Source organism: Tyto alba, unplaced genomic scaffold (assembly GCF_018691265.1).
Source record: "Tyto alba isolate M040663 unplaced genomic scaffold, T.alba_DEE_v4.0 Super-Scaffold_7, whole genome shotgun sequence".
Taxonomy (NCBI): domain Eukaryota; kingdom Metazoa; phylum Chordata; class Aves; order Strigiformes; family Tytonidae; genus Tyto; species Tyto alba.
The window spans coordinates 24942230-24969809 of record NW_024881328.1 but is presented as its reverse complement, the minus strand read 5'-3'; the positions used below and the strand labels follow the sequence as shown (position 1 = coordinate 24969809).

At 34.5% G+C, this 27580-nt stretch overlaps 1 protein-coding gene across 8 annotated transcripts in view; it reads left to right on the top strand.

Moving 5' to 3' along the window:
* ATF2 (activating transcription factor 2) overlaps positions 1 to 27580 on the top strand; it is a 49947-nt gene that overhangs the window by 3431 nt on the left and 18936 nt on the right. For 3 of the 8 annotated variants that reach the window (XM_042783826.1, XM_042783827.1, XM_032989676.2), the window contains 8 exons: positions 5502 to 5570; positions 6195 to 6264; positions 8666 to 8762; positions 10492 to 10610; positions 12688 to 12816; positions 18474 to 18652; positions 18977 to 19091; positions 19270 to 19356. In XM_042783826.1, coding sequence (XP_042639760.1) covers positions 6217 to 6264; positions 8666 to 8762; positions 10492 to 10610; positions 12688 to 12816; positions 18474 to 18652; positions 18977 to 19091; positions 19270 to 19356 — 774 coding nt within the window. In that variant the 5' untranslated portion in view covers positions 5502 to 5570; positions 6195 to 6216. Of the gene's footprint in view, positions 1 to 924; positions 1010 to 1681; positions 1740 to 5501; positions 5571 to 6194; positions 6265 to 8665; positions 8763 to 10491; positions 10611 to 12687; positions 12817 to 18473; positions 18653 to 18976; positions 19092 to 19269; positions 19357 to 27580 lie in introns of all 8 variants that reach the window. The other 5 variants (XM_042783824.1, XM_032989674.2, XM_042783825.1 and 2 more) reach the window with 4 other exon arrangements.

Here is a 27580-nt window from a genome sequence, read left to right as displayed (position 1 = left end):
TCTTGTATGGAGCCAAGCAAAACATTAAATTCAGCTCTTCAGGTAACAGTTAAGAGAATGTTAGTCTTCACTGCAGCAAATATATTCAATCTACTTTACTTTGAAAAAGTATGTTCTTCAGGTAGAACTCTTAAAGTTGATAAAGACTTTGAAAAATTTTGACCTTGCCCTTTTATGCTTCAGTTTCCTGTTATAAAATGAAGCTTTAAAGTCAATTCAGAAAAATCTTATACTACCTAAAGCAATTACATGCTATGATGAGATCTACAGAAATGCCTACTAAGAGTTAATAATTCTGTATACAGTAAAGGTTTGTGCCTTGCAGTAAAAAGGGCTACAATCCCGGATCAAATGTAAAGAATAAGAGGAAATTTTGAATAGACATGATCAGTCTTGAGGAAATGCAAACTTCCGTAGGAAAATACGTCACTGATACTGTAACTTAAGCACTTTGTAATGTATAGATCCAGGGGAGACTTGATGCTGATTGACTACTATAATTCTGATTTGTCTTAATGGCCTAATACAGTTTTTGTCCAACTTTAATTTTTCTTGATACCAGAATGTACAGAAGCTTCTTGAGTTGGAGCCACATATGTGTGGTCAGTCTAGCTACAAATCTGGGTTTGCATCACATGTAAGCAGTTGTAGATAAACCAGCTACTACTGTAGCTGACGGACTGTCAGATTATCCTCTATGGACTGTCCAGTTTAGGGGAGGGACACACTTGTGAGAATGTGCATCTTTTCTTTCTTTTTGGCCAGTGGAGGAATTGGAAAGTTTTAAATTTGGGATTTTTTTTGTGTTTGTGGGGTTTGTTGTGTTTTGTTGCTTGGTTGGTTGTGGGTTTTTTGAAATTTTTATAGTTGTTTGTCTTTTCAGTGTTGAGTTCATGCTGTTTTCTTCCATGTTGTTTGTGTCAGCCTGGACTTTACAGGAGAGCAGTCTTTATATTGCTACAGTGCTTAGAATATAATTGCGGAGTAAGACTGCACAGCCCATGAGCAGGTTAGTGCATATAGATCTTCTGGCATACAGCATACTTTATACAGGTAAAGTGTTCAGAGGCTTTAGCTACAAGTCTGATGAATCTTTACTGGGTATGTGCGAAGAATAGTTTTTCTCAGCAAATTTGGAGAGGATTTTTCAAGGATTGTCAATATGTATACATTTTAAACAGCTATTTCAATGTTTAATAGAAAAAAAAAAATGAAGTGTCAGTTGTGTTTTCCATGCTCCTGAATGTAGGGAATTAAGAGAAAGCAGAAGAACCTTTACCAGTAAAATAAGCCAACAAGATCTTGCTTAGATCAGTGTATGATTCTATTCTTTTATGAATTGTCTACAGGAAGGTATTTTAGAAGCAGGCCTCAGAGTATGTAGTAATAGTTTTCAGAAAGTGTAACTAAGATGTTTAATTAAAGTCTTATAAAAATATACAAGTAATTGTCGAGGCTATTTTTGTAGTGCATTTAGATAAACATTAGTGTAATGTTTTATATAAACATATTTATTTTTTAAATAATCTCACTGTCCTAAATATTAATAAATTGCTTGCAAACCTGTTTCTATTTCTCTGCACTATACATATTTTGAACATGTGTATGTACTTACTTATATACTTCACTGTACTGTTTGCTTTCCAAATGTGATAAAAGAATCTTATGACATTTTAAATAGGTGTAATGTGAAAGTATTTTACCTTTGCATTGAGAATATGGAGCAGACACCAAAAAAAGTAAGATTACTTTCTGATTTAAGTACCAGAGTTGATTAGACTGCTGAGATTATTTAATGGTTTTCCCATGTTCGACTCTGATCCTATTTATCAGTGTAACTCAAGAGAATTATATGTATGGGTTTCTTTATGCTACTGAAAGGAATTTAGGGTTGGAAGGCTTATAGAAGAACGTTGCAGTTCAGTGGACTGTAGTAAGAATCATTTCACCAAACTGTTCAGTTTACCTTAAAAGATAAGTTGAGGCTGGAGTTTCACATTGAGGTTGGATTGCTTCAGCAACCATCTTTCTGTGGGACAAGGTGTTTGCTGTTGCCTGGGTAACGATCCAAGGTGGCAATAATTCATCTCTAGTGATTGGGTTAGCAGTTTACATACTTAATTTCTCATTTGGTCAGGTGAGTAGCATTTTTGTTAAGATGGTGTTTAAATTGCTATTCTGTTTTTTGGGAGAAGAGTATTTTCTAAATTCTTATTTCTTACTGGGATGTTCTCTCTTAGAGCAGTTGGTCTCCAACAGCCTTTTGAAATTAGAGTGGCAATCACAAACTTTTTTTCTGAAAATTTGGTGTGTGTTAATCTTGGTCTTCCTGTCAGGCAGCAAACAACCCAGAAGGAAAAGAGATGGCAAAGGATGGGATTTTTTTGTGTGTTTTCCCTGGCAGCAACAGTTGTAGTTGTTGGGCTGTAAAGTTAACCACTCTAAGTCTTCTAAAGCTGTCAGAACATTACCAAAGTTTGGATTGTCTTTTGCTGTTGTTCACCTGTTTCTAGCTAGTCTTTAGGGTATACTTAAAATTTCAGAGTTATCTTGGATTGCTTAGAATTTCATCCACCCAAATTTTGAATATCTCCAAGGATAGAGATTCCACAGCCCCACTGGGCAACCTGTTCCAGTGTTCAGCTGCACTCACTGTGAATTTTTTTTATTATTTTTTTTCCCCTCTCCTTATACTTACTCATAACTTTCTCTGTGTGGCTTGTGAATGCTGCATCTCATTCTTTTGTTGTACACTACCCAGTCTGGATCTGTCTTAGTAACACTACATTAGGTGGTGTAATGCAGCAAGTACGTCCTTCCTTAGCCTTTCTTCTCCATGATGAACAAACTTTGCTTCCTGATATTCCTCTTGTATGTAATAGTCCAGCCTCTTAACTGTTTTGATGGGGCTCCTGTTGGTTTCTGTCCGGTTTGTCATCTGTTTTGAGGGGCTCAAAACTGGACACAGCCCTCCAGCTGTAGCCTCACGAGTGCCAGATAAAGGAGAATAATCGCTTCCCTTCATCTGGTCGCTATGCTATTGCTAATTCAGCCCAGTAGGCTGTAGGTTTCAGTGCTGCAAGTGACATGATACTGAATCGTGTTCAATTTGTTGTCCATCAGGAGTTAGAGGTTCTGCCCCAAAGGTGCTTGACAGCCAGTTGGCCCTCAGTCTGCACTGTTGCATGGGGATGTTTTGTGCTAGGTGCAAGCTTTGCATTTGTCTTTGTAATAGGTAAATACAATCCTTACCAATTTGGCTACACTAACAAATGTGAGCCCTTTGTTTTCCCATCCTGTCAGATCCAGTTCTGTTGAGATTTATAATGTCCGAGGTCTTGCTGGAATGCATGAGTGAACTTATTTTCTCTTTCAAGTGCAAAAATTTCAGTGCTTCAAGATACTTTTTTCCTCAGATGTTATCTGGAATCCCTTTATAAGGCATTACCTCACAAAATTCCTTGTGGCCTGCAGTCAAATAATATTACAAAGATCAGGAAATTAATTTATCTCCAACATTTTTTCCAGTAAGTTTGCCAGGAGGACATTTTCTTTTTCACAAGGATTGATTTTTAGTTTATAAATCGGGCATTCAAAATTCACAGGCTTCACAAACCAAAACACGGAACCAGATAATTATTTCATATGCAAATACGGGTTTTGGGAATATTCCTTAAAAAAGAAAATGAGCAGACTTGGAAAATTGATTTTACAGCTTATGACCTAACAAAAATACTAACAGTATGGATGGGGTAGATATTATGGCTGATACTATATATTGTCAAAGACTGGCAACAAGTTATGGTAACAGTAGAAAAAATGCCCTACATGCACTTTTGTTAATCACAATCTTCATCCTTTGGACAAAAAAACCTCAGAGTTGTTTCTTACACCTTCAGATATTTCCAGTACGGATATCACTCTTCTGCTCATAATATATATTAATTTGTGTATATTATAGCCATATTTAATTATATGATGCCCCATGATCAAGATTTAACAAAGCAAACTCCTTTTGAGATCTGAAGGAGACTGACTCTCTTAGTTTTGAACCTACATTTAAAAGAAAAGAATTGTAGTGTTGCGTAGCTGAACATGTATAATAAGCTCATGGGATAGCTTTTAAGTGTCTGTTGAAGGTCCAGGTAATGTAAGGATATAATCCTAAAGCTTCATCGATAAGGGCCTTATTTTTTGCCCTGAAGTCAGTCCTGAGCATTCAGACTTGCCCATAACCTTGTTAATACTCTTTATTGGTGACAGTACTAAGTTCATAGTTTGAACAGTTCAAGAAGTATTTCATCCCTTCAGAAACTTGAGACAGGTTATGAACTCTTTGCAAAGAACAGCAGAACAATCTCCATCCCTGATTTGCTTTGGCATCCTTTCTTTGGGATATAAATGTTTTTCTGAGTTGTCAGTGCCAAAGACTCTAAAGTTTCTGGCAGCCATTCATCTCTTCTTGGCTTGTGATCTCAGCTCAGTATCTTCATTCTGTTAAATGTATATATTTAGAAGTGACACTGTGGAATCTCCTCCACGCCATGTTTTGCTTCTTTGCTGTTCAGTGCTCATGACCAAGGACACTGGGTTCTCCTTCTCCTTGAAGAAATAACCATAAAGTCTGTATAGTAGTTTTTTACTGTACAGACGCAGACAAAAGGATAAGGTAACATGTTTCCTACAGATCTCCGAGGTATTAAGTCTTAAATTATTTGCTTATGCTTACTTGATCTGTCTAGTGTCTAGTGTTAAATGGTGTACCAAAATATACATTCTTAGGATGGTTAGACAGTTTCAGAAGCATTGCAACTTTTCATGACCAGCCAGCTGGGGGAGAGATGGATTTATTCTGCTTATGATCTTTGACCATAAAGACATCTTTATTCATCTTTATTTGCTTCATCAAGCTGAGCAGTATTCAGAACTAACATTGTTCGATCTCCATACAAATACTTGTATTTAAAGATGAATGTATTTCCTCTAGGGTAAAGCCACAGATGGGTTGAGTGTGCTTGTCGTCTCCTAGCTAATTTGGTACATTCATCCTCCTCCCCCACCTCGCCCTATTACTTGACCTTAAAATGAGGTAACTTCACCATTGAGATTAGTTACTCATCACTATTGGGTTTAGTGATGTGACAATGATATCTTGACTTTATTATTTTTTGTCATTGATGTAACAGCATCCACATACTAGCTTTATGTATTGTCCAGCACAGGTTGGCTCAATCTTTTCTGTGTCCCTCTTTGTCTTCCTGAAGCTGTGAGTGATGCCACCTTGCGATGTTTGTTCTGTGCTTGCAGGATGAGAGAGAGTAGAAGCATCTCTTTTGGTCAGAGTGAAGGCATAATTAGAGGATGTATTGAAGTAAACCATTCCTTTAAAAAACTGTTGTGTTTCATGGGTGAATAGTGGGCATAATATATTTATCTTTACAAAATCTCATAGTATTAGATATTTAACATGCATAGTAATTAATATCTTCTTTCAATTACAGTTCATTGCCATGAAAAGGAGGATATGATAGTTTGTCGTATGAAACTGGTTTATATGTGAGATCTGGCAGGTATGTGTGTTAGTATGTGTGGTGAGTATGCAAAAGAGTACAAAATATAATTAATATATATTAGTTCTTAGATATTTTTTAGCCTGTTGATTCTTTAGTTGTATAGCTGAAACATTACTAAAGTACATGTTTTTGTAGTTAAATTTGTAACAGTTTACATAAAGGGCTATCTGCTAGCTTACCTTTAAAGATTATGAAAAGTAAGGAATCAACCACTTTCTCATCTGCTGGCACTGTATCCTTGACTACTTGGTATTGTCTGCTGCTTTGTTCTTTTTTTAATTGTGGGAATTGGTTCAATATTACAGTACATTTTTATTTCAGTAACAAGTTGTCTTACTATGGTTTCAGATAGTTTTTACAATTAGTCATGTTACTTACAAATACTTTCCTTTCAGATTGAGATGTATGTTCAAAAGCTACTGTGTCTCTATTGGGTTTTGTGTACCTTCCTGACAGAGCTTGGAATCCAGATTCTAGTTGAATCACTGGTATTTAGATTCTTAGTGTAGCCAGAAGGCAGAAATTCTTACCCATGGAATGTTAAAATATCCTGTGGATGTTGATGTATTAATAATTTTTTGCAATATTTGTAAAATTTGTTCAATTCTCATTTTAATACAGGTAGCACAACGACCTGTGGAATATGAGTGATGACAAACCCTTTTTATGCACTGCCCCTGGATGTGGCCAGGTAATGGTCTGACTTGGAGCTCTTAACATTGATTAAATAAAGGTAAAACAGTGAAATGTTTTTCTAGGGATTGAAGAAAAGGGGTTTTATAATTGGTAGACAATTTCAGTGTTTGGCTGAAAAGCAGGTGACAGCAAGAATTTCTAGCATTTTGTGTGTTTATTCAGAAAATGCTATCCACAGAAGAAAAAAAAACTAATTAAAATACCCTTTCTGATCTGAATACAATTTCATTTGTTAGCCTTGCTTTATTTGCTTTAATTAGCAAAAAAATAAATCAAGAAACATCCTAATTTGTATCAGGTAACCTGTATTTTTCAGAATATTTCAATGTTAGTGTGGAGCCCATTGTGAAGCTTGCTTGTCACTAATCTTCACAACTAAGGTGACTGCAAATATTTAATGGCATAATTTTTATTTATCTATATTTTTGTGTATAGGAAGATGCTAACAGTATGCATGCCACAAAATGTATTTCAATTCCTATTGTAATTTTAATGTATTCTGTTAAATAGCATTAATAGATATTGAGCTGAATGTGAGCAGAAAAGTAAAAATAGTGAGTGTTTTAGCAGATGGACTTCCTTCCTTAAAAGGAAGTTGTCTTAACACTTCAATTTAGTAACCTGAAAATAAAGGCATTTGCTTTATCTTCTGCATGAGAGGGACGTCCCTACATCCTTTATAGAGAATTAATTTATTAAGCAAGGTGTATTTTTTCATTATATTAGTGCACCTAGATTTATTTGGATTTTGAGTTCAAAATATTTTAATTTTAATTCTGAAAACATAGTTTTTATGATGGATGACAACATTAATGCTATATTAATGGAGCCTTCTGTATTTAAAGCGGGAAAGGACTAAGACTTCTTATTATGTCTAACATGTTCAGAGACATCAAAAGTAACAGAAGAGGACTGCCTTCTAAGCAACATGTTTGTCCCCATCCTATTTGAATCTCGTTTAAATGTAAGCTCTGTCAGAAGTGTTTTGGCAATTGAATCTCATAGAAGACTCATCATGGGACTACAGCAATCCTTGATTCCAGTGAAGGAGAAAAGAGAAGTTCATGTCCCTGAAAACGGGCAGAGCTTCTCCAGATGCTAGCTCATACTATAGACTAGAGAGAGGGAGTCATGATCTGGAGGTCCTATTCCCTCTGAACCAGCCTGCCCATCACATACTAGGGACAGAAAGAAGTACTTAAGTCTCTTAGTGTGATAGAACACCAAAGTTTCTGATTTATGATGTATCTAGAGATAAGGAACGGGAGCTGTGGAGAGCTGAGCATTTGGAACCACTGGGAAGAGAGTTCTAACAGAAAAAGTGCCTGGCCTTGTATCACTCTATCTTTCAGTGATCCTGCATTTTTAATTTCTCTTTCGGCTCCACATATACATGTCCTTTCTCACAGAAATACTCTGGATCACTGTACTCTGAGGTCAACTAAGCTTTCCATATTGTTTTCTGAGAGATGAGACATGATGTGTCTATTACAAGATATATGTGGAGTTACACACTTAAATTATTGAAGAATAATCAGAAACATAATTTGGGACTCAAATGTTCACAAAGAAAAGTAAGAATTTGAATATTTTGTAAAAATATGTTATTTTTATGAAACCTGCATCTAGGGAAGCATTTTTGTAGATTAACTCAATTGAAACACCAAGTTTACCCACAATTACCAATGCATAGCAAATTTCAAGTTAGTAAGAATATCTATTTTACAGCACCTAGTTTGTCTGCTTACTGCTTTTTTTTTTTATAGAATGTACCCCATTTTTTGAGGAAAGTATGTACAAAACTGGCATACTTCTGAAAAGTTGAGAGGTTTTTAAAATGCTGCTAAGTTGAGATCGTTTACAGCTTTTCAGCTGTCTGACATTGTTCCAGTGTTTCCCATTCTATCTGCCTCTTCTTGTGTATAGTAAATGGTTGGGGGCAGGAGCTATACTTTATTTTTTAGTTTTATTAAATACAGTGAAGTCTGTGTTTGTGATTACAGATCAATTCTTATTATTGTGTTAATACACACAATACAGAAAGCAAATAGTGGTATTCAATTACTAAATGTTGTCAAGATCCATTAGTATAGCAAATGGCTGTTTGCTAACAGTTGATGAAGTCTGCAGCATTCTGAAATTTTATCTTGGACTTTTGATAAATGTGGGCATTTATACAACCATTTCCCTGATATCGTTACTATGAACATCACTTAAGTTTTATAATACTTCTGCTTGGTACTGTTGACCAGGGAACAAGATACATCTGCCTAAGAGGGTTGTCTCTCAACATAGTAATGATAGTTTTACGTGTTGTAAAAATTACTTTCTATAGAATTGCATTTACTTTGTTCACACTCAAAATTACAACTATTTCTTAAAACTTTCTGCTGCAGCGTTTTACCAATGAGGATCATTTGGCTGTCCATAAACATAAACATGAGATGACACTGAAATTTGGTCCAGCTCGTAATGATAGTGTCATTGTGGCTGGTTAGTATATACTTTTATATCTAGTTTATTCATTTTTTTGCTGGAATGTGCATATGTTTAATGTCTTTTTCCAAACATAATGCATTGACTTATATTAAGAGAATATGATACATTTTCTTCACTGTAGCTGTCTGCAATGTGTGCTTAGGCAATATTTTATTATATAATTAGCTTGGGCAGAATTTGAAGTCAGTATCATTCTCCATAAGTAACTTTATTTGGATCTGATATATAATCTAAATATTTTTCAAGTATCGATACTGTAATAATTTATTAAATTATATAACAAGCATTCAGTAGGAACACTAATAAAGGCAATGCCTAACAGGATCTGTAACTAGATTAAGCTGTATTTAAGTTTTAATTATTTGTTGATATTACTTCTCTCAAATTTTAAAATATGTATTGTTTTTTACATTCTGTAGTGACGTTAGAAGAATGGATTGGTAATTATTATTCTTTAAACAGGACAGTATAAGAAAGATAAAAAATGTTTGGTTTAATTTTCACTTAAATTCAAAATACTTTTACTGCGTTTCCACCTCTGAATTCATGGTACACCCTTGATCAGTTGCAACTAACTTTGTTTGTTTGGGATCAGAAGTAAGCACCAATGGATGATTGATTGCATTATAAATTTTAAAGTTCTTGAATGAAGATAGCACATGCAAATTATTCTAAATTTATAGTCAGACTATTTTTTTCAATGATAGATCAGCCTAAATGAACCTCACAAAGGCTTTGGGACATTTTCTGATTTTTTTTTTTTCCTTAAGTGGCTAATTTTTTAGAACCAGCAAACAAAAAAAAAAAATTACTCTTAAGCCATCAGTTATTTTTAAAATTCTATACGTGATCCTCAGCAATTATACCGTAAGGAAGGAGACCTGTCAACTAATCATGTGTTTGAGAATGAAACCGCGTCAGTGTCTGTGTCTCTTTGCAGCCAGATTTTGGTGTGGGAACTATTAGTTGTAAATGGCAGTTTACATTAGTAAGGAGCACATAATAGTACTAAACAGTATTTTAAATGCAGGTAACTTCATGGCAAATGTGGTTAGTTTTGACCTAGTGATAATAGTGGATTTAGGGGAATTTCCATAGTACCAAAAACTTTATATTGAAACTGCTTCATGGAGTAGTCATCCAGATACCAGAAGTCTTATGATTCCAGCTTGTCTGTACAGGCATCGTAGGAGTCAGTATGATCTTGTGTACAATATCCCACTTTACTTCCTTCTAGAAGTTCCATGCACTTGAAAGTAATCACTACTGTTCTCACAATATGAGAAGAAGCTAACTGTCCGTGAGCTGTGCACTTTTTTCTTGCTTTCTGTTTTTTAAATTAAAGCCTACATGTGGGCCTTATCCTTATTTGAAAACAGAGCCTGCTTGCTCACTGCAGTGATCTGCTGTGCTAGACTAGGCACTTGAGAATAGCTCTCTCTGGTTTCTGGACACAGGCAGAAGAAATGCTTTGATACCTACCCACAACTGTAAGGGGCTTACTGGTTTGCAAACTTCAGTTGCTTGTCTCCAGCAGGTGGAGCATGCCTTCTGGCTGGCCTCCCTGCAAGGCAGAAAGGAGCCCGCCTGCAGGGCGTAAGAGAGTTCTTAACCACGTCGTCTCTTTCTGTTTGCTTTTATTCTGAAAAATGTTTACAGTAAGTAGGTTCATAAATGGTATTTTATAAATAAAACTGTGGGGTTTTTATACACTTCATTTCAGATCAGACACCAACACCAACTCGATTCTTGAAGAACTGTGAAGAAGTGGGCTTATTCAATGAATTAGCAAGTCCCTTTGAAAATGAGTTTAAAAAGGCTTCTGAAGATGACATTAAGAAAGTATGTTCAAAACCTTTTTCTTCTCAGAGCTTCTACTTTTTTATATCAGAAGTCCCATTTAAAAAGGCAAACTTTAGATTTATATATTGCCTTCTAAAAGCTATACCAACAGCCATTTGGCAGCTGCTTATATATGTTGTATGGAGAGAGTACAAATCTAAGATTACTCTTCTGAAGGTTAGTTTACCTGATTAATTTTGCATAGTTAACATAGACAATGGAACACACACAGTTTGTCTTCATTCTTTAAGTATCTACCCTGTATCTGTTGAAGTTAATCATTATCTTTGAAATTTCTTTAGGCTCTGAATAAGCAACAAATAAATCTGAAAAGTAAAGAGTTTTTGCAGAAAGAAAAACATTTGCAAGAAACCCATGTGAAAAGAATAGTATGTGAACAGTGATTTTGATTAGTTTTAAAATACCTATGTTATACAAAGATTGAATAGTCATGATAATGAGAATTAAATACTGACTAAATTTAAAGAAGTGTCAGTAATTTGGTTATAATTATGTTCACTGTGTGTTGAAATTACTTTTGCATAGAAATTATTGATCACAAACTAAGCATTACATTTTTTTATTGTATGAATTGAAATACAAGAAAAATATGGACTGTATCTGTTCAGCAACCTCATGTTTTTATTAGGAACTTCTCAAACATTTAAATGTGTTTTCTTCTATTTATCTTAGTACTTCCTAGTCATAACTCATTGGAGGCCCAAACATTTAAACATTTCTGCAAATGAAAAATTTTGTTCAATATCCCTTTTGAATAATTTTGCATTTTGTTGATTACCTGGTTGAATTCCATAGGCAATGATAAAAAAATACATTTTTATACTCATGTACCCAGATTTTGCAGAATCAGTATCTGCATTTTCTTCGTTTCAGTAAAGATTTTAATAGGTACTTACAAATAGGATGGATTATCCATTCCTGACAAAGCCTCACCTTTGCATTGTTACTGCAACTATACCCAATAATGACTTTTTTCCTATTTTTTGTTTTTAATTGGTATATGGTAACTCTTCTTAAAACTACATATGGTGATACCAATTCTGGATTTACTAATACTGTATTTTCTGTGTAATTCACCAATGTCTTGGAGGAGGTTACAGGTTTTGCAAAATAATTTAAACATTGTATCAATTTATTTAATTGATACTAATTTTCCAAGCTGTCCTCTGTGTTATGAGAAGAAGCACAGTCCTGCCATATCTCTGGTTGATTAATATACGTAAGCAGTCATGGCAAGGGGTGAAAAATTCAGCATAATAGCATACTTTCTAGGGGATTGATAATTTAGGTTTTTTTCTGTAGTATTTAATATTCAGATGTGGTATGAAAAGGGATTCTACTTTTAGCAGTATTCTCTGCCCATTAGTACTATATTCCATGGAAAACTAGGAATTTAATTGCAAAAAGCATCTGGAAGAACAGAAATAGAAGATGAGCTTTGGGGGGAGTTTCTTCCAGAAGTATTTGGATAACAGACTAGGCAGGAGTATAAGCTTTCAAAACTACAGCATTGCTTTAAGAATTTTTGTAACTTAATGTCTTAGTGGCATTTCAGATGTCTTGATGGATTTTCTGTGTAGTAACATAAAAGTTGCTTTTTCAATAATTATTTGCTGCATTACATTTGAAATTGATTGTCCACAGTAGCTTTTTTAATCTGGAAATCAGTTAGGATTTTGTGCTTTGGGGCATGTGATGTCATAATTTATAGAAGGATAATACTTTACTTTAACTGTAATTTTTAAATGTAGCACAGTATTTCCTCAGCTATAATTTTCCTGTGACTTTTGGGAAAGGAAAACTTAATGAGTGTTTTTAGTTCTCAAGAAGAAAGTATTTAGTCTGACATAGATGTTGAAACACAAAGTGTTACTGAAGATTGATGTCTGTACAGATGCTGGAAAAATAGGTTTGATTGGTAATGCATCTGTATCAAGTTCTTCCCAACGTCAACATGTCTCTTGTTTTAAGAGTGATATTTCTCTTTAGTTGTTTACCTTTTCTTGCATATTTAATTTTTTAGATATTGATACTTATTTTATACTGTTACTCTTAGATGCCTCTAGATCTGTCTCCTCTAGCAACACCAATTATAAGAAATAAAATTGAAGAACCTTCTGTTGTAGAGACAACTCATCAAGATAGTCCTTTACCTCATCCAGAGTCTACTACCAGTGATGAAAAGGTCAGAACCTTTTTTTTTCTGTTTGGAATTTATTTTTCAAATCTGCTGATGATCTGTAAGTTTGTTGTTCATTATGATAGCCACACTCCTTAGCTGGTTGAAAGGAAAAGAATTTTTCTTGGCCATATTCCTGTGGATATATAGTTCATTTGTTCAATTCTTTAGTTAGCTTTGCTCATCGCAATTATTTCTTTGCCTCACACTGGCCATCCAGTAAAGCTAGAAAGGAAATAAAATTTAACATTCATGCTATGTTAGAAAAGGCTAAAGGGACTCTTTATTCTGTTTTATGCATCATTTTTCATTAAAAAGCAAAGAAAGTTCAGTTTCTTTTTTTTTTTTTTTTCAATAATATCAACAGTTTGTGCCTCTTCATGCATTTTTATGTTTATCCTATGTTTTACCATAAATTGTTTTGTAGAACCATAGGGGATGTTCTACAAAATGTACAGGGATGAATGGGCTGTCTTTCAGAGCTAAGCACCAGATAATTTTGTTTCAAATTTTATAATCTGTAAGTGATAGCACTATGTTTAATAGTGGTGATTTCAGGCATGTTGCTTGTTTAGTGCTTACTTTAATACTCGTACAGGGCTGAGGTATTGTTTGTCAGTAGAGGATGTTGCAGTCATATAATTTTTGAAACTATTGCTCTAAAGAAGAAATAAATGGTTTAATAGTGATGATAACTTCGATATGTGACTTGCAGTGTTTTCATCATGTGGTGTTCTCTTGAAGAACACAAAACAAAGCAAAATCAGTGAAATTAACGAATTATTTATATTCCTACTTCAATAATTAAAAATATTAGGAGCAGAACATAATAAAGCAATATAGTTTCTCTAGTCAGTCTTTTTATAGTTCCAGTGCCAGGCTGTCCTTGTGGTGGAAGTGTTTTTGTTTGGCTTCAGTCTGAAACTCTCTGGTTTCAACTTGCACCCTTTCTCTTATCCTGCCAACAGGCACCAGTGTGAGAAGAGCCTTAAGTGTGTGACAGAAATTTGAGTTTCAATTCAGATTTGTGTTTACAAAGCTTAGATGAGTTCTCTTAGTTAGCAAGGATGATTAATCATAAGTAATCAAGGCAATAATGCAGTCTCAAAAATAGTAGTAGTAGTTTAAAGGAAGTTCAAGCACATCATAGTCCAAATCTTAAATCTTCTTTATTTTATTTCTTCTTTATTTGAGAGGTTAGTTTTTTCACTGTGAATACTTACTCTAAATACTTTAATTTTGGCAGGAGATAATATTAATATCTTTATACAGTAGTGGTTCAGTATCTCATTAGCATCATTACAAGTGAAAATTATATCTCAATGCTTGGCAGTACTTATAAACTTGTCTCATTCATGATGTAATTTCAGTGTTGTCACTGTAAAAGTGCTGAAGTGAAAAGCTGCTGCTGCTCAATGCTGTTCTGATGTCTGATTGTAGAGACAAGCTGAGCAAGGATGAGGGTGCTGCTTGGAGTGTGCTGCTGATGAATGTGGCCTGCAGAAGTTGAGAAATGTGAGCAGAGTGTTGCTGTTTTCTCAGTTAGATTTTTATATTCTCCTTCTATAGATGCATTGAAGGAGGGAAGGTTTTCTTTTTCAGGGCATAGCTGGTAACTGTAACCATTTTATTGGCTGAATATATTTTAGTAGCCTTAAATGATTACAGACTGTCAATGTATGTGCAAGATGGTTCTAATTTTCATTGTAGTTGTCAAAGGAATTTCTTAGATGCTCTTAAAAAATTATGCTTAATTATTTTCCTAGTTTTCCAAGAGTTCCCTAAGTTCTGTTAGGCTTCAGTAAGAGTTTATACTCTGCTTTGAATAGATCACGATATCGTTAGAAGTATATAAAGCCTTTTAGACTTAAAATAATAGGCAAATGAAACCAAATTTATTCTTTGAGAGCTTTCAAATTCATTGTGGTTGCTTATTAACAGGACTTTAAAGGGTGACCCTCAACAGAGTTTCACACGTTGCTTAGTTGCCCATAGCTAATTGCCTAGCTTATTTATTGTAAAACCATTTGTTTTCTTATAGTAATAATCAGTTATACTATTAGTTATGGCCATCTACATTTCTGTATAAAGAATTCTGTGTATTCATAGATAACAGTATGTTATTGCATATTTGCTTTTAGATGCAGAATACTTGCAAGTATGCATCTTTGAAAACACTTCTTAAATAAAGTAACTATCCTCTTCTATAAAATATTTCCTAATTCAGTGGGTTTTACTTTCAATAATAAAAGAGTTGGAGAGGTCCTTTCAGTAAGTCTGTAGTATCTTTGAATAGGTTCAACTTCTTTCTTGTAAAGGTGGGTAAAGATAAGATCACTTGAGCTTCATCTCATGATTGCAAATTTGTCTCTATTTTTCTTGTTCTTTAGAAGGATATATTTTCAAACTTTTATTTCAGACAAAATTTATACTTCATTAGTGCAATGCTTTGATGACCAGTTAGTATCTTCTGACTCGTGTGCCTATGGTTTTCTTTTTATATGCTAATAAAAGATCAGTTTCCTTTAGAGCCATACTTCTTAAATCTGCAGCTTGTGTTGTTGCCACATCGTTTCAGTAACTAGCACATGCATGCATTTTTCAGTGTAGCGTAGAGCAAGTTGGTGTAAGAAGCGGAAGTTGAAAATACTTTGTTTTCAACTGTATGAACACACTCTTCAGTAAATGTGTTATTCCTTTAATGGCTGAGAATTGTTTCTGATCTTTTAAACAAAGCTCAAGTGTTTTGTTTAAACACACAGAAGTAATTGTACACATGTGAGGTTTCTGTTTTCAGAACGTTATAAATTTATTTCAGAATTTTATACTTTAATCTTCTGACTGTTGCTGAAATCAGGTTTCCATAGAGCACTTTGTCTAAAAATTGTAAATTGCATTTTTCCTAGTAGGGGATCAAGCCAGGGACACTCAGTTTTACAGTCAGTATTGATTAGAACACCCATTAATTAAGCTGTTATTAATAGCCAATAAGTGTTTAGAGTGCCATAACTTACTTGCTTACTCGTACATAGTTATCTGGTTGCAGCAACAGTTGGGAGGCCAGTCCCAGCTGCTTGCTCAGAGGTGGAAGGTTGTGCTGACATGCCAGTGACTTCTAGGCAAGGGTTCAGAAAGTGTTCAGGTCCAGGTTGGATGGGGCTCTGAGCAACGTGATCTAGTGAAAGATGTCCCTGCCCATGGCAGAAAGGTGGGACTGGGTGATCTTTAAGGGTCACTTCTAAATCCAACTATTCTATGATTCTATGAAAGTCCTTTAAGGCATACATTATTTTCTTCAAGCATGTATATAATCCTGTAGTCTTTGTTCGCAGATAGCAGCCACCATGGTTTTGGATGTTGTCTGAATTGTACAGCATGTTCATGCTAGCGTACAGATTCAGCTGGCATTCTGAGTTTATGAATTGTTGCAAATTCAATAGGACTGGTTTTCTCTGAAGGTTATCTGTTCTTGAGAGACTTTTACACGCTGCGTCTTGGCTCTTCTCAGCCTTCTGCATTTGGTAGCTATTTCCCCATGCACACATACAAGTACTTACAGAAGCTACTGGCACAAACCAGTACAGAAGGGGCTGTTACGGCATTGCTATTGTTGAGAATGTGTGAATATATGGTTAGTTTACATTTTTGTGTTATACCTATATACATGTTTCTATGGCTGCTGTTTGCCAACCATCTTTTTCCTTTTTTCTATGGAAATTAGAATTACTTTGTCATAGTTGTTTATTCTGTGGTGTTTGTATATTTAAATTTATATTTATACATATCCTCTTATATATACGTGGTTGCCATGTAGGAGGATGTTTCAGGTGAAAGGAAGAACAAGAAAAATTGCTCTTACACCTCTGTTGGCTATTAGGGGCAAACATGGGTGTTCCTGTGTCACATCCCTACAATGGGAATGAACTTTCTCATCGCTCCTTGCTAACAGCACAAGAGAGGTAATAGTGGCAAACAGCAGGCAGGAAAGGGTGAAACTGAAACCAGTGAAGAATGACACAATATTAATTTCTGAATTGACCAATGCCAGAGGATTATCAGAGCACGTATTCTCCCCTTATGCTTTCCTCTAATTTCCCACAGTCAAGTAGTTGGGTCTCCTTTATGTTTTCCCTGTGGCTCTTCTTACTGAGTAAGATCAGTTATATAAAATTCCTTATTTGCAAAGGAGTGGTTAATCCTGTCCTAAGAATATGCATTAGTCAACTCTTCCCAATTTTTTCCTGTTTCTGCAATTCCATACTGGACATTTTTCTATTTTGAATGCTCATCTGTAATTCTAGGTGCTGTGTTCAAATATTATAACATTTGTAAATACACCATATTGATACTAAAGAAAAAATTCTTACTTTCCTCAGTACAGCTCACTGGTATTCTCCAAAAACTCTCATTCACTGTAAATAGTCTTCTAGGTTCCTTGGGGAAAAGTCTGAATGAACTAATGAACCCTCAAGACAAATCTAGCCTCTGAGCTTTTTGAAGGGAGAAATTTCATCACCTAAAGTCCTTTCTTTTTTAAAGCCCACAGTTTGCCAGCACACTTACAGTTCTATGAAGTGCTCAGAGGAGCACACGCATTTTGCAATGGATGTATAAAAAGAAATCTGTAAGTCAGCTAAGACCTTACTACTTCAAGCTTTGTGGCTTAATTTTAAAAATTTAAGCTTAATTCAGAGCAAATGGTAATCAGTGTAGCCTTTATGACACAGGTTTGAGATGCTCTCTTTGAATTACAGTTTAACAGTGGATCAGCTAAAGTCAGCTAGTCTTCAGAGTGTAGTTTTATGTGGCACTAATTGCAGTAGCCAGTGTCAAAATAATAAGTAACTTGGAATAATACTGTCTGAAGGTACATCTGAAGTCTGACAATACCAAGGGATTCCTGGGAAGGCAGGCATTGGTTACAATATTTCTAGGTTTTCAGAAACAGCAAATGTAGGTATTACATTGTAATTGATAGTGTAATTTACCTGATTGCTAAGCTAAGAATTATAGTCAGTTCTGTCTGTTATTTATTTGCAACTAAGGAGGTTTAATTTCTGTTCTCAAATAATTTCTTCTGCATCAGGATATACATATATTTTGCAAAGTTATGAACGTAACACGCCAAGTATTTTTAACTTAGTAGCACTCTAGTTAAGAGAAGTATGTGGGTAAGGGATAAAGGCTTAAGAAAGACAGATTTTATTGTTTTTTCCTTTTTACTGAACCATAAAAGTCTTGTTTCTCTTGCTTAAATCTGGAACAATGGACTGAAACTGAAATGTGCATCAGGACACCATAAAATGTTTCTTATTCAGAGTGTGGGTAGACATGATGGCACTGATAGCACCATGGGTTTCTTGGCCAAAAAAAATGTAATACCTGATCAAAACTGAATTATAAATAATAGTAGACTCAGCATAAATTGAGCCAAGATTTGTCATAAAACTAGAATTACTGTTGCTGGAACAGTTTTACTTTGATGGTTTTAATGATTCATCCAAAGGAGGGGTTTTTTTAATGTTTTTAATTGTATAACTGATTTTTCTTGCATAATGTTATGGAAATTCTGATTTGTTCCATCAAACTGTGTTCATTTAACTTTCAGAATTAATCGTCTATACTTGTATTTTACAAACTGATTAATCTTTGGTTTCCCTCAGGAAGTGTCACTGCAGCAGACTGCACAGCCTACATCAACAATAGTTCGTCCAGCATCGCTACAGGTTCCTAATGTACTGCTTACGAGTTCCGACTCAAGTGTTATTATTCAGCAGGCAATACCATCACCAACGTCTAGTACTGTTATTACCCAGGCTCCATCCTCCAACAGACCAATAGTGTAAGTTACCTAAATCTTAGTAAAATGTTTTGTTACAAAATTTGAAAATATTTTGTCTTGTTTACCTTCAGTTACTGTTTCTGCAGTTAGTGTACCTATTTGAGATGCTTTGGTGTAATGTGGTGCTTTACTACCTATGATATGTAAAATTTTCACTACATGTGAAATATAATTCCATGTTCTCCACATCACTATGTTCATATTTTTGATCTCCAAATAAATATTATATTACAACTCTAAACAAACCAACCAATTTAAAATAATGTGTAAACTTGTTCTCTTCTCTGGATAAGTTTTCTTTTATATAGTTCATTCCTTTTTCAGTCCAGTTCCAGGTCCTTTTCCTCTGCTGTTACATCTTCCTAATGGACAAACCATGCCTGTTGCTATTCCTGCATCTATCACAAATTCTAATGTGCATGTCCCTGCTGCAGTTCCAGTAAGTAAGCATGATGCTACATTAATTTGAAAGTGGAGCAGATTTGCATAAGTGCAGCATAGAACTTAGTTTTAAGCAGCTTGATAGCTGTTTTGGCTTCAGAGGGTAGTGCTGTCATATGCTTTCTATTATGATAACATACTCAGGTTTTCTTCATTTTTATACTTTATCTGGTCAGCTTGTTAGACCTGTCACCATGGTGCCTAGTATCCCAGGAATCCCAGGGCCTTCCTCCCCACAGCCAGTGCAGTCTGAGGCTAAATTGGTAAGTGAAAACCTCCATTATTCCTCAAGAAGAGTAACTTGAGAAATTAATTAAATTCTATTGCTTTTTAAAACAGCTTTAGTTTTCTTTTAGTGTAAGTTCTGCAAGTACAAGTTTAATAAAAACAAAAAAATAACAGCTACGTTTATTTTACAGTTATTTCAGATTCCAGCCTATGTTAGTTCTGTTGTTAATAGTCATTCTCATCTTCTTTTCAATTAACTAGATTTTTAACTAAACTCCTTGCTCCTTGTATTGGAGAATAGGACATCTTAGTTGGAAAAAATGACAATATTAGTAGCATGTTATCAATAAACATCACCTTCAGAGAAGCAGAATGTGTTTCCTCCCAAAGGATATCTTTCTTAAAAAAACTAGGAAAAGAGACAGGGTTTTTTAACGATATTTTCAGAATCTGAACTGAATGTAGTCTGTTTGGCATGAGTTTTGTAATTAGAATTGTATTACTAACATAGTTAGGAAATTGTGGAGTTTGTTTCTGTTGTGTTGGGGCACTTTTGGGAGCTTGGGGATTATTTGGGAAAATAATGAGTAAAATAAGCAGAAGAAAGTTTGTTTATATATTTTTTTAATATTAGTGATCCAGTTGCGGTGGTAGTTTGAATTAATTTCCTGAAAAATTTTCTACAACTAGGTAGTTGATTCTCTGTTTTTGCACTCTTATTTGTTTGTTCCAACTGTTTCAAAGCAATCGAAAATCTATTATTTAAACAGTAATTAACCCACATATGTATTTACAAGATGCCTCTGTAAACAGTGTCTATCTTGTGAAGTAGTGTTCCACTTCTGACTCTTACTTTGTGCTAAAAAAGAATCAGGAGCACCTGCTAGATAAAATATATTTGTCATTAGTATATAAGGTCAATATTGATAAGTGAGAGGATGCCCATAACATCCTTTGATATCTCATTTCTCTTGACCTAAACATCTGGGCTTGCTTTCCTTACCTGTTTTCTCTTATCAAACCACAATATGAAAAACAGTGAATCTGGGAATACTAATTATTCTGCTGTCTGGAGTAATGGGATTCCACTATAGTGGGCACACTAGGCATATTCACCAAATACTGAAACTGTTGTGGAGAGCTGGTCACCAGTGCACTGACTTTTCCTAATGCTGTCAGGTCTTCCTTCATTTTCCTCCTCTGTTGAACACTATGACTTTTAAAATAGTGTACATAGGGACAGAAAGGAAGAAAGTCTGTTTCTGTGCATCCTTGTCCCCCTAGGAATGTGAAAAGGAATCTTTCAGTACTTGAGGAAATACTTAAATGTAACCAGCTCTGATGAGATAAATTTGCCTTAAATCCAGGAGAGAAGAACATAAAAAAATGAAAACAAGAGCTGTTTTCTCAGAATTTGCACATTTCTTGGAGTTAGCTTTTTAAGCATATTACCGAGTGATTTGCTCTTACAAAGCTTTAAAGAGGGAAGGAAATACATGTATGTGTGGAAGACTGATCTCATGTTGGAAGAAGCAATCACTCAGATGCAAAGAAAAACAAAGATCATTAGACTTAAATTTTAACAGTCTCATTAGTCTTCTCGTTAGAATTTAGCTAATATATGCACTTCAGTGATTGCTTATCTTTTTTTTTAAAGTGAGACTGTAAAAAGGGTATTTGCAGTATTTCTTCTTTCCTTTCTTGTCGCTTAATATAAACCATGAGCAGAATTCAGAATATCAGAATTATGTATATTTCTTATGCTCATTTACTTTTATATAGTGCCTATTCACAAAAATAAAAAAACTTAATTTCTTATTACTCATAAAGTAAAAGCAATTTAATGAGAAACTTCATGTTTATGTAGAAAAGCTTCCAATAGGAAGACTAACTCACTATGCTATGTGATGCATTGTTGGCAGATACATGATGGTTTATTAACTATAAAGTTCCATTTAATTTCAAAAATTGATGTCTTTGTGATGCCAAATCCCTTCTTTTTCATGTAGCTCTTGAAAAGAATTTTGCTTGCTACATACTAAATTCTGCAAAGGTATGGCAATCAGGTTTATTTTTCACTTGTGTTCCTGATTAAGCCAACAGAAAATTAAACATTTAGTTTTATAGCTACTTGTTTGCTTTTTATTTCATTAATAGTTTACATTTAAAGTTGAAATATAAGCTATTACATGGTGTAGTGGTGCACTTGGTAGTGCTGGGTTAATGGTTGGAGTTGATGATCTTAAGGGTCTTTTCCAACCTAAACAATTCTATGACTCTATGAAGTCTATCCGCGTAGTATTTTAAGTGTCTTTTGGACAGAAAGCTGGGTGAAAGGGTGAAGCGGTGATGGTCCCTTCTCAACAATCAAGGCCTAGGAGTGAGGATTTTTATAGATCTCTGGAATTTTCTTGGCTGTTGCTTTATTTTATTTGTTGTTTATTATTTGGAGAAATTTTTTGTTCTTTTTAGACAGATCTTGCAGTCTCACAGATTTTTTCATAATTTTTTCATTGCATTATAAAATAGAAAATATGTAGCAAATATAAACCCCATGCTTAAATAGTTTATTAACTACTGCAACTACTCATCAGATATTAAAATTTGGTAGTGTATGGGATGCAAAATTTGGAAAGTTAATGTGTTGTTTCATATCTTCAAAGGGTTTTGTCGTATCTGCTTTGGGTCAGTGTTGTTTGAATCTCTTCTTTTATTTGAAGACCATAATTTCCTAATAAGGTATTCTGAATTTTCTATCATTTTTATGATAATACTGCTTCAAGGTATTCTTAATTGACACAGATCTGCCTGCTTGAGAGGTTGAGTTGAACAACTGTGTGCAGTAACTTTTTCACTTTAAGATGCAGTATCCCCAAATTGCCGAATTATCAGATTTAAATTTGTCCTGTGTAGAAGGCACAACTGTTTTGGATGAAATACCTGGCACAAACCAAGGCAGGAACCAGGCATTTCCCTTTGTGCCTTTCTTTACGGAGTCTATTTCTGCAGTTCATTTCTTGCATGACACTTCAAGGAACTAGCGTAATTTAGAGTTTTGTAACTGAAAAGCCCTTTGTGCTCTCATTTCAATCTTCATATCTATCATTCATTTCTGTCACCTGTTTATAAAAGGCTACCATTGTGTAGGCTACCTTTTTTTTAAGTGAAAGTGAGAACTAATTTGATAAAAATCAAATTAGAGATTGTACTGCCATTCTTTCCTAATGCAATGGAGTTTAATTATTTAAATATGATTTTGGGGAACTTAATTTCTATATTTTTATTAATGTGAAAACAACACATTTTTCTTCTGTTTTGAATACCTGTTGTTTCCCTATGAGTTACATAAACCAAATTGTACAAAGAGCATCATATATTTCTTTACATAAAAACATGAATGAACTTTAGTAAAACAAACTGACATTTTGATTTCTAAAAGCTGAACTTTAAAATAACTGTCAGAAGATGTCTTTGGTAATGGGCATAGGATGCCTTCCTATAACACAATCAGAATTTTTCTTCATCTATCCTGGACGTCTTAAAAGCCTTTAAAGGGAACAAATATACTTGCCAGGTATTTTTTTCCCACTATGGACAGCTTTTGGAGACTTTTTTCCAGTTCATAAGTGGGCTCTTAGAACATTTCAAAGAGTTTTTAGATTAGAGTGACCAAGCTTAATGCATAATTATCAGAACTGTGTATTTATTTCTACATTTGATAAAGTTTTCAGTCTGAAGTGTCAAACTCCTTCAGCATGGCAGTTTTGGTTATTCATGTGAAGCGAGTTTCTGAGATGTCACTTCTAGAACTCTGTTCTTTCTTTGCTGAAATGCTCTTTTCTCTGGTTACCATTAAAGTTGCCTGACACTAAACAATCACATGAATTCCATAGAGGGACAGCTACATGTGAGAACAGGTTCACTGAGTGAAATAACAGATATGAAAATGTATATCAACTTCCAGGAATAATGGTTGGGAGGAAAAAAAAAAAAAAAAAGTTGTAAGCAAAAAAAAAAAGGGACAAAAAAATACAAGATCCGTGAGAGACAAAAATTTAAAAATCGTCTGTGCAGTGAGCCAAATCCTTATGATTGGTGACGTTACTGCAAGAGAGTCTCGACTGAAACAGCTGAAGTTTAGTGGAAAAGTGTGTTAAGCACAATCTTGGTATCTGCTCCAGCACTGAAACATATACAATGCTACATGTGTTTCAGTGCTATGGGATAATTACATGAAATTAGATTGCATTTTAATTTTATTGTCCAATATTGAAGTTATGGTAGTGAACATAGCTGGTCCATTCTAAACTGTGAAAGGCACTCTTACTAGAGCTTTGAACATTCTTGGATGCTTTTTCTCCTATTGCTTGGAGAAGCGAAGTGAAACACGACTAGATATTTTATTCAGACACAAGCTGTATTTTACGGCTATTTTTTGGAAAATATCCTTGTATCTTGTACTGAGAATTACATTCAATAGGAGGGAAGATGTGTTTCAGATTTTTGTGGCACACTTAATAATACAAATTGTCAGTTTTTCTGATTGACCCCGTATTTGTTGTTATGCTAAAGAAACTAACTTTCACATACATAAGTAAAATCAAATGCATCAGTCAATTTTGTGGTAGAGAGGCTTAGAAGTAGATGCAATAGCTGTGTTTAAAAAGAACAAAACAATAATATTTCCTCACTAAGATAAGGATGCATGATTCTAAATATTACAGAATTACTTCTGATCTTTTTGTGAGAAGATCTGTAATTGTATGCTTTCTGTATATGAACTGTGAGCCATGAGTTACTCCTAGTTGTAAAACATCCTTTTTTTGAATGTACAGCTTGTGGACTCAAACTTAATGTTCAGACCCTTCTGTGTGGATTGCAGAAGTTTCTGAAGAACTTAAAAATTGCTTTAACGCTGAATGTTTCCCTCCATCTCCTCCTAGCCATAAGACCTTTTGTCACAATCTGAGAAATACCTTGCACACAGTGGGCAACCCGTAGGCTTTCTGCAGGAGGTTTCTACTGAGAAGTGACAGAGGGCAACTTGGCAAATGTTCAGAAACCGACATTAACTTGCTGGAGCCCGGCATGGGACCTTGTGTTCAGCAGAATTCTTCTGACCTGTCTCTCTGCATGCCGAGCTAATCAGCAAACACCTAATGAGCCTACTCTAAAGAAACAGACCCTCTCACAACCTACTTCATTTTCATATGTTCTCTGGGGGTGGAGAGACAAGACTTCATAAGGACTGATGATGCTGCAAAGACCACAATAATGATAATTAACTTGCTGAATTTAGAAGATTATGCTGTTAATTAGTTGCAAAATAAAGATAAGTAATAGAGCAGCAGATGGTAGGATAACACCCAGGAGAAGGAGGGTTATTACTCTGATGAGCTTTTGTGGCAGATATGAAATATGGATCTGAGTTTTTCACAAATTGTTTCTGGAGAATATTATCTTGTTTCTGTTGAGCTCTTGATGGAATGATCTAGTCCTACCAAATTGTGACAGATGAGGTGAGGATTTGTTTTCAAGGATATACATGAACAATAAAACCTTGCTAATAAAAACTTTAAAAGCTATTAAGCTATTTGGAAAAAAAAATTAGTTTGCCTCTAATAACCAAATAATTTCAAACAAACCTTTTTTGTCATCAGGTTTCCCCACATAATAATGTTTATATACATTTATTCTAATGTTTGTTTCAATATCCTTGATTTTTTTAAAACTGAGATTCTCATCATATTTGGGGTAACTGTCTCCCCACTCAAAGGAAGCACAACATCCGTGTAGTAATTTACTCCAGCATTACCTTTTTAAATTTGAAACCCTTTTAAATACATGAGCTGGATATTTCCTTGTGAAAGTCTGTTAGTATTCCTCAGATTTTCACAATATTTCTGCATTTGTGGATAATTTCAATCATAACTATTAGAATTTCAACTTTTAAACTCTAGTATAAAACTAACACAAATTATTTTTTATCTCTGGTTCCGTAGGACATTACAGTAATAATGTAATTTTCAAAAGGAGTTTACTTATAAATTTACAAAATTGGAATGTATAATTGTTAGCATTACGGTAGGGAAAATTAAGTCCTACTCTGACTGTCTGCACATCCGTTGTGTCTGATGATAGGTCTTTTATAATGTAGAACGTATTGTACTATTTCCTTCACTTCCTACTGCCATTTTCAAATGAAATGTAAAATGTACTGATTTAATAGCATGGACTTCCTTTCTTCATAGGTTAACTTTGCAAATATTTAACACAGAAATGCAGAAGTTGAAAGAATTGAGCTAGTTAATAATAACAGTTACTTGCCTTATGTGCACATTAAAAAACAAAACAAAAAAAAAAAAAAAAAAAAAAAAAAAACAAAAAAACAAAAAAACCCTAATTTATTTTGTTTCATCTCCCAAATCTTCTGAACTTGGGCTCTTTTTCATTAAGGAAATGGATATGCTACTAAAACTTTTCTTTATGTAACCAGCTTTAAGCAAACACTACAAAGCATTTCTAGGAGTTCATAGACTCTGTGGTTTTGGGTATTTTTGTGGAGGATGCTTACATTAAGATTTGCCCATGCAGTCATGAGCAGAGTAGGTCAGACACTGGCCATACACATACTACCTATATAAATGTTTATGCTCCACTGCCATGAAAATTAGAAGTTAGCTTGTTATCACTGAACTTGTGTATTCACACACTTTGAGTTGGATGAAATCTAATCATTTTTACTTCTCATGGCAGCGGAAGAGGAGCATATTTATGTCAAGCTGCTGTGTCTTTGTCGAGTAGTTTGTGAGACAGTAACTTTTCAAAATCTCCTAGTATGATGGCTTGAAATAAAAGAGAGCGTATCCTTTAAAACCTCAACAGAAGTTAAAATAGACACATTGTAACTACTTTGTTACAACTAATTTTTACTGTTACTACTGTCTTGATTTTGACTTCTGAAAGTTGTCGCATCCTGATAAACAGGAAGTTATGACACAATAAATACTTCTAAAGTAATGCCAGGTAATAAGTGAAAATACATTGTGAAAAATCAGATGTTAACTTATGGAAAGTAAGTTATGGAAAGGATATCGGATAAAATTGTCATTTTAACATTAAATACTTGCTACTTTCTTTCAAGAATATTTTTTTAAAAATTTATTTGGAAATTATGTGTTTCCCTTGTAATCCTGATGGTAGCTTAGAAAATAAATTTAATGACCAGGTTTAGTTAGAATTTTAAACAGTGGAGGGGTAAATCATCTTATCAACCTTTTAATTGTTTTAATCAGATCATAGAGTTTGGTTTTACTAATTTTAGTTAGACAATTAGAAAATATTCAGGCCTTTCTGTGCTTGTTTAGCTGCAGACAGGGACTAAAATTCTTTTGTTAGCTTGTTTTTCCAAGGTGAATTAGGAAGGTACAAGTTAATTCTTGAGTTTGTTTTAATGCTGTAAAGGAAGTGTTAAACTAACTACTTAAGGGCTTAGGCTTTTCAGAGTGCTGTACATATACTAAGAATTATGGTATATTATGGAATTTGTGTCATCCTGCCCTAATACTTGCAGCTATCCTAAATTTTTGTTTTTAGAGCTGAGCACTGGAGAAATTACTGTAAATTTGTTTCAAGTACTTTTCTGAGAACACCTTCTTCATTCTGGGAAACTTACATGGTTGATAGAAAAATGAGGTAGGGATCCGAACTTCATTGACACCGAATTTTTATGTACACTCGAACAGTCCCTATCTGGGGTAATGTGTGCTCTTAATTCAGTCTAGAGCAGGAAAGACTGACTACAGAAGTCAATGGCGAAAGATTCCGTAATAGCAAGCCAGCAAAAGAATGTTGGAGTTTCTTGGTTCTCTTTATAGTCCTCAAATGGCACATCTACTGGTGGTAGTTAGATGCCACAGTTGCCATTAGTATGGATTTAATAGTTGATGGAATTTGCCATATTGCATATCTGAAGATGTTTTGCAGTTCTGATGGAGGTAATCTGCAATCTGTTGTCCTAATTGTAGAATAGGATCCAGGAAAGTCTAACATCATGCAAGGTAGGATAGAGCTGTCACTGTATTCCAATGACTTGGTTGTTGAGAGACATTGGATACTACTATAGAGAATATCTACATAAATAAGTGCAAAGTCTTCTGTGTGTTTTGAGCTGGCCAAATGCAGCCTAGCTCCAGCATTTTTAAGACATTCTATTCATATTAGTACTTCGGCAATACTTTGTTCGTATTCCAAAGTATG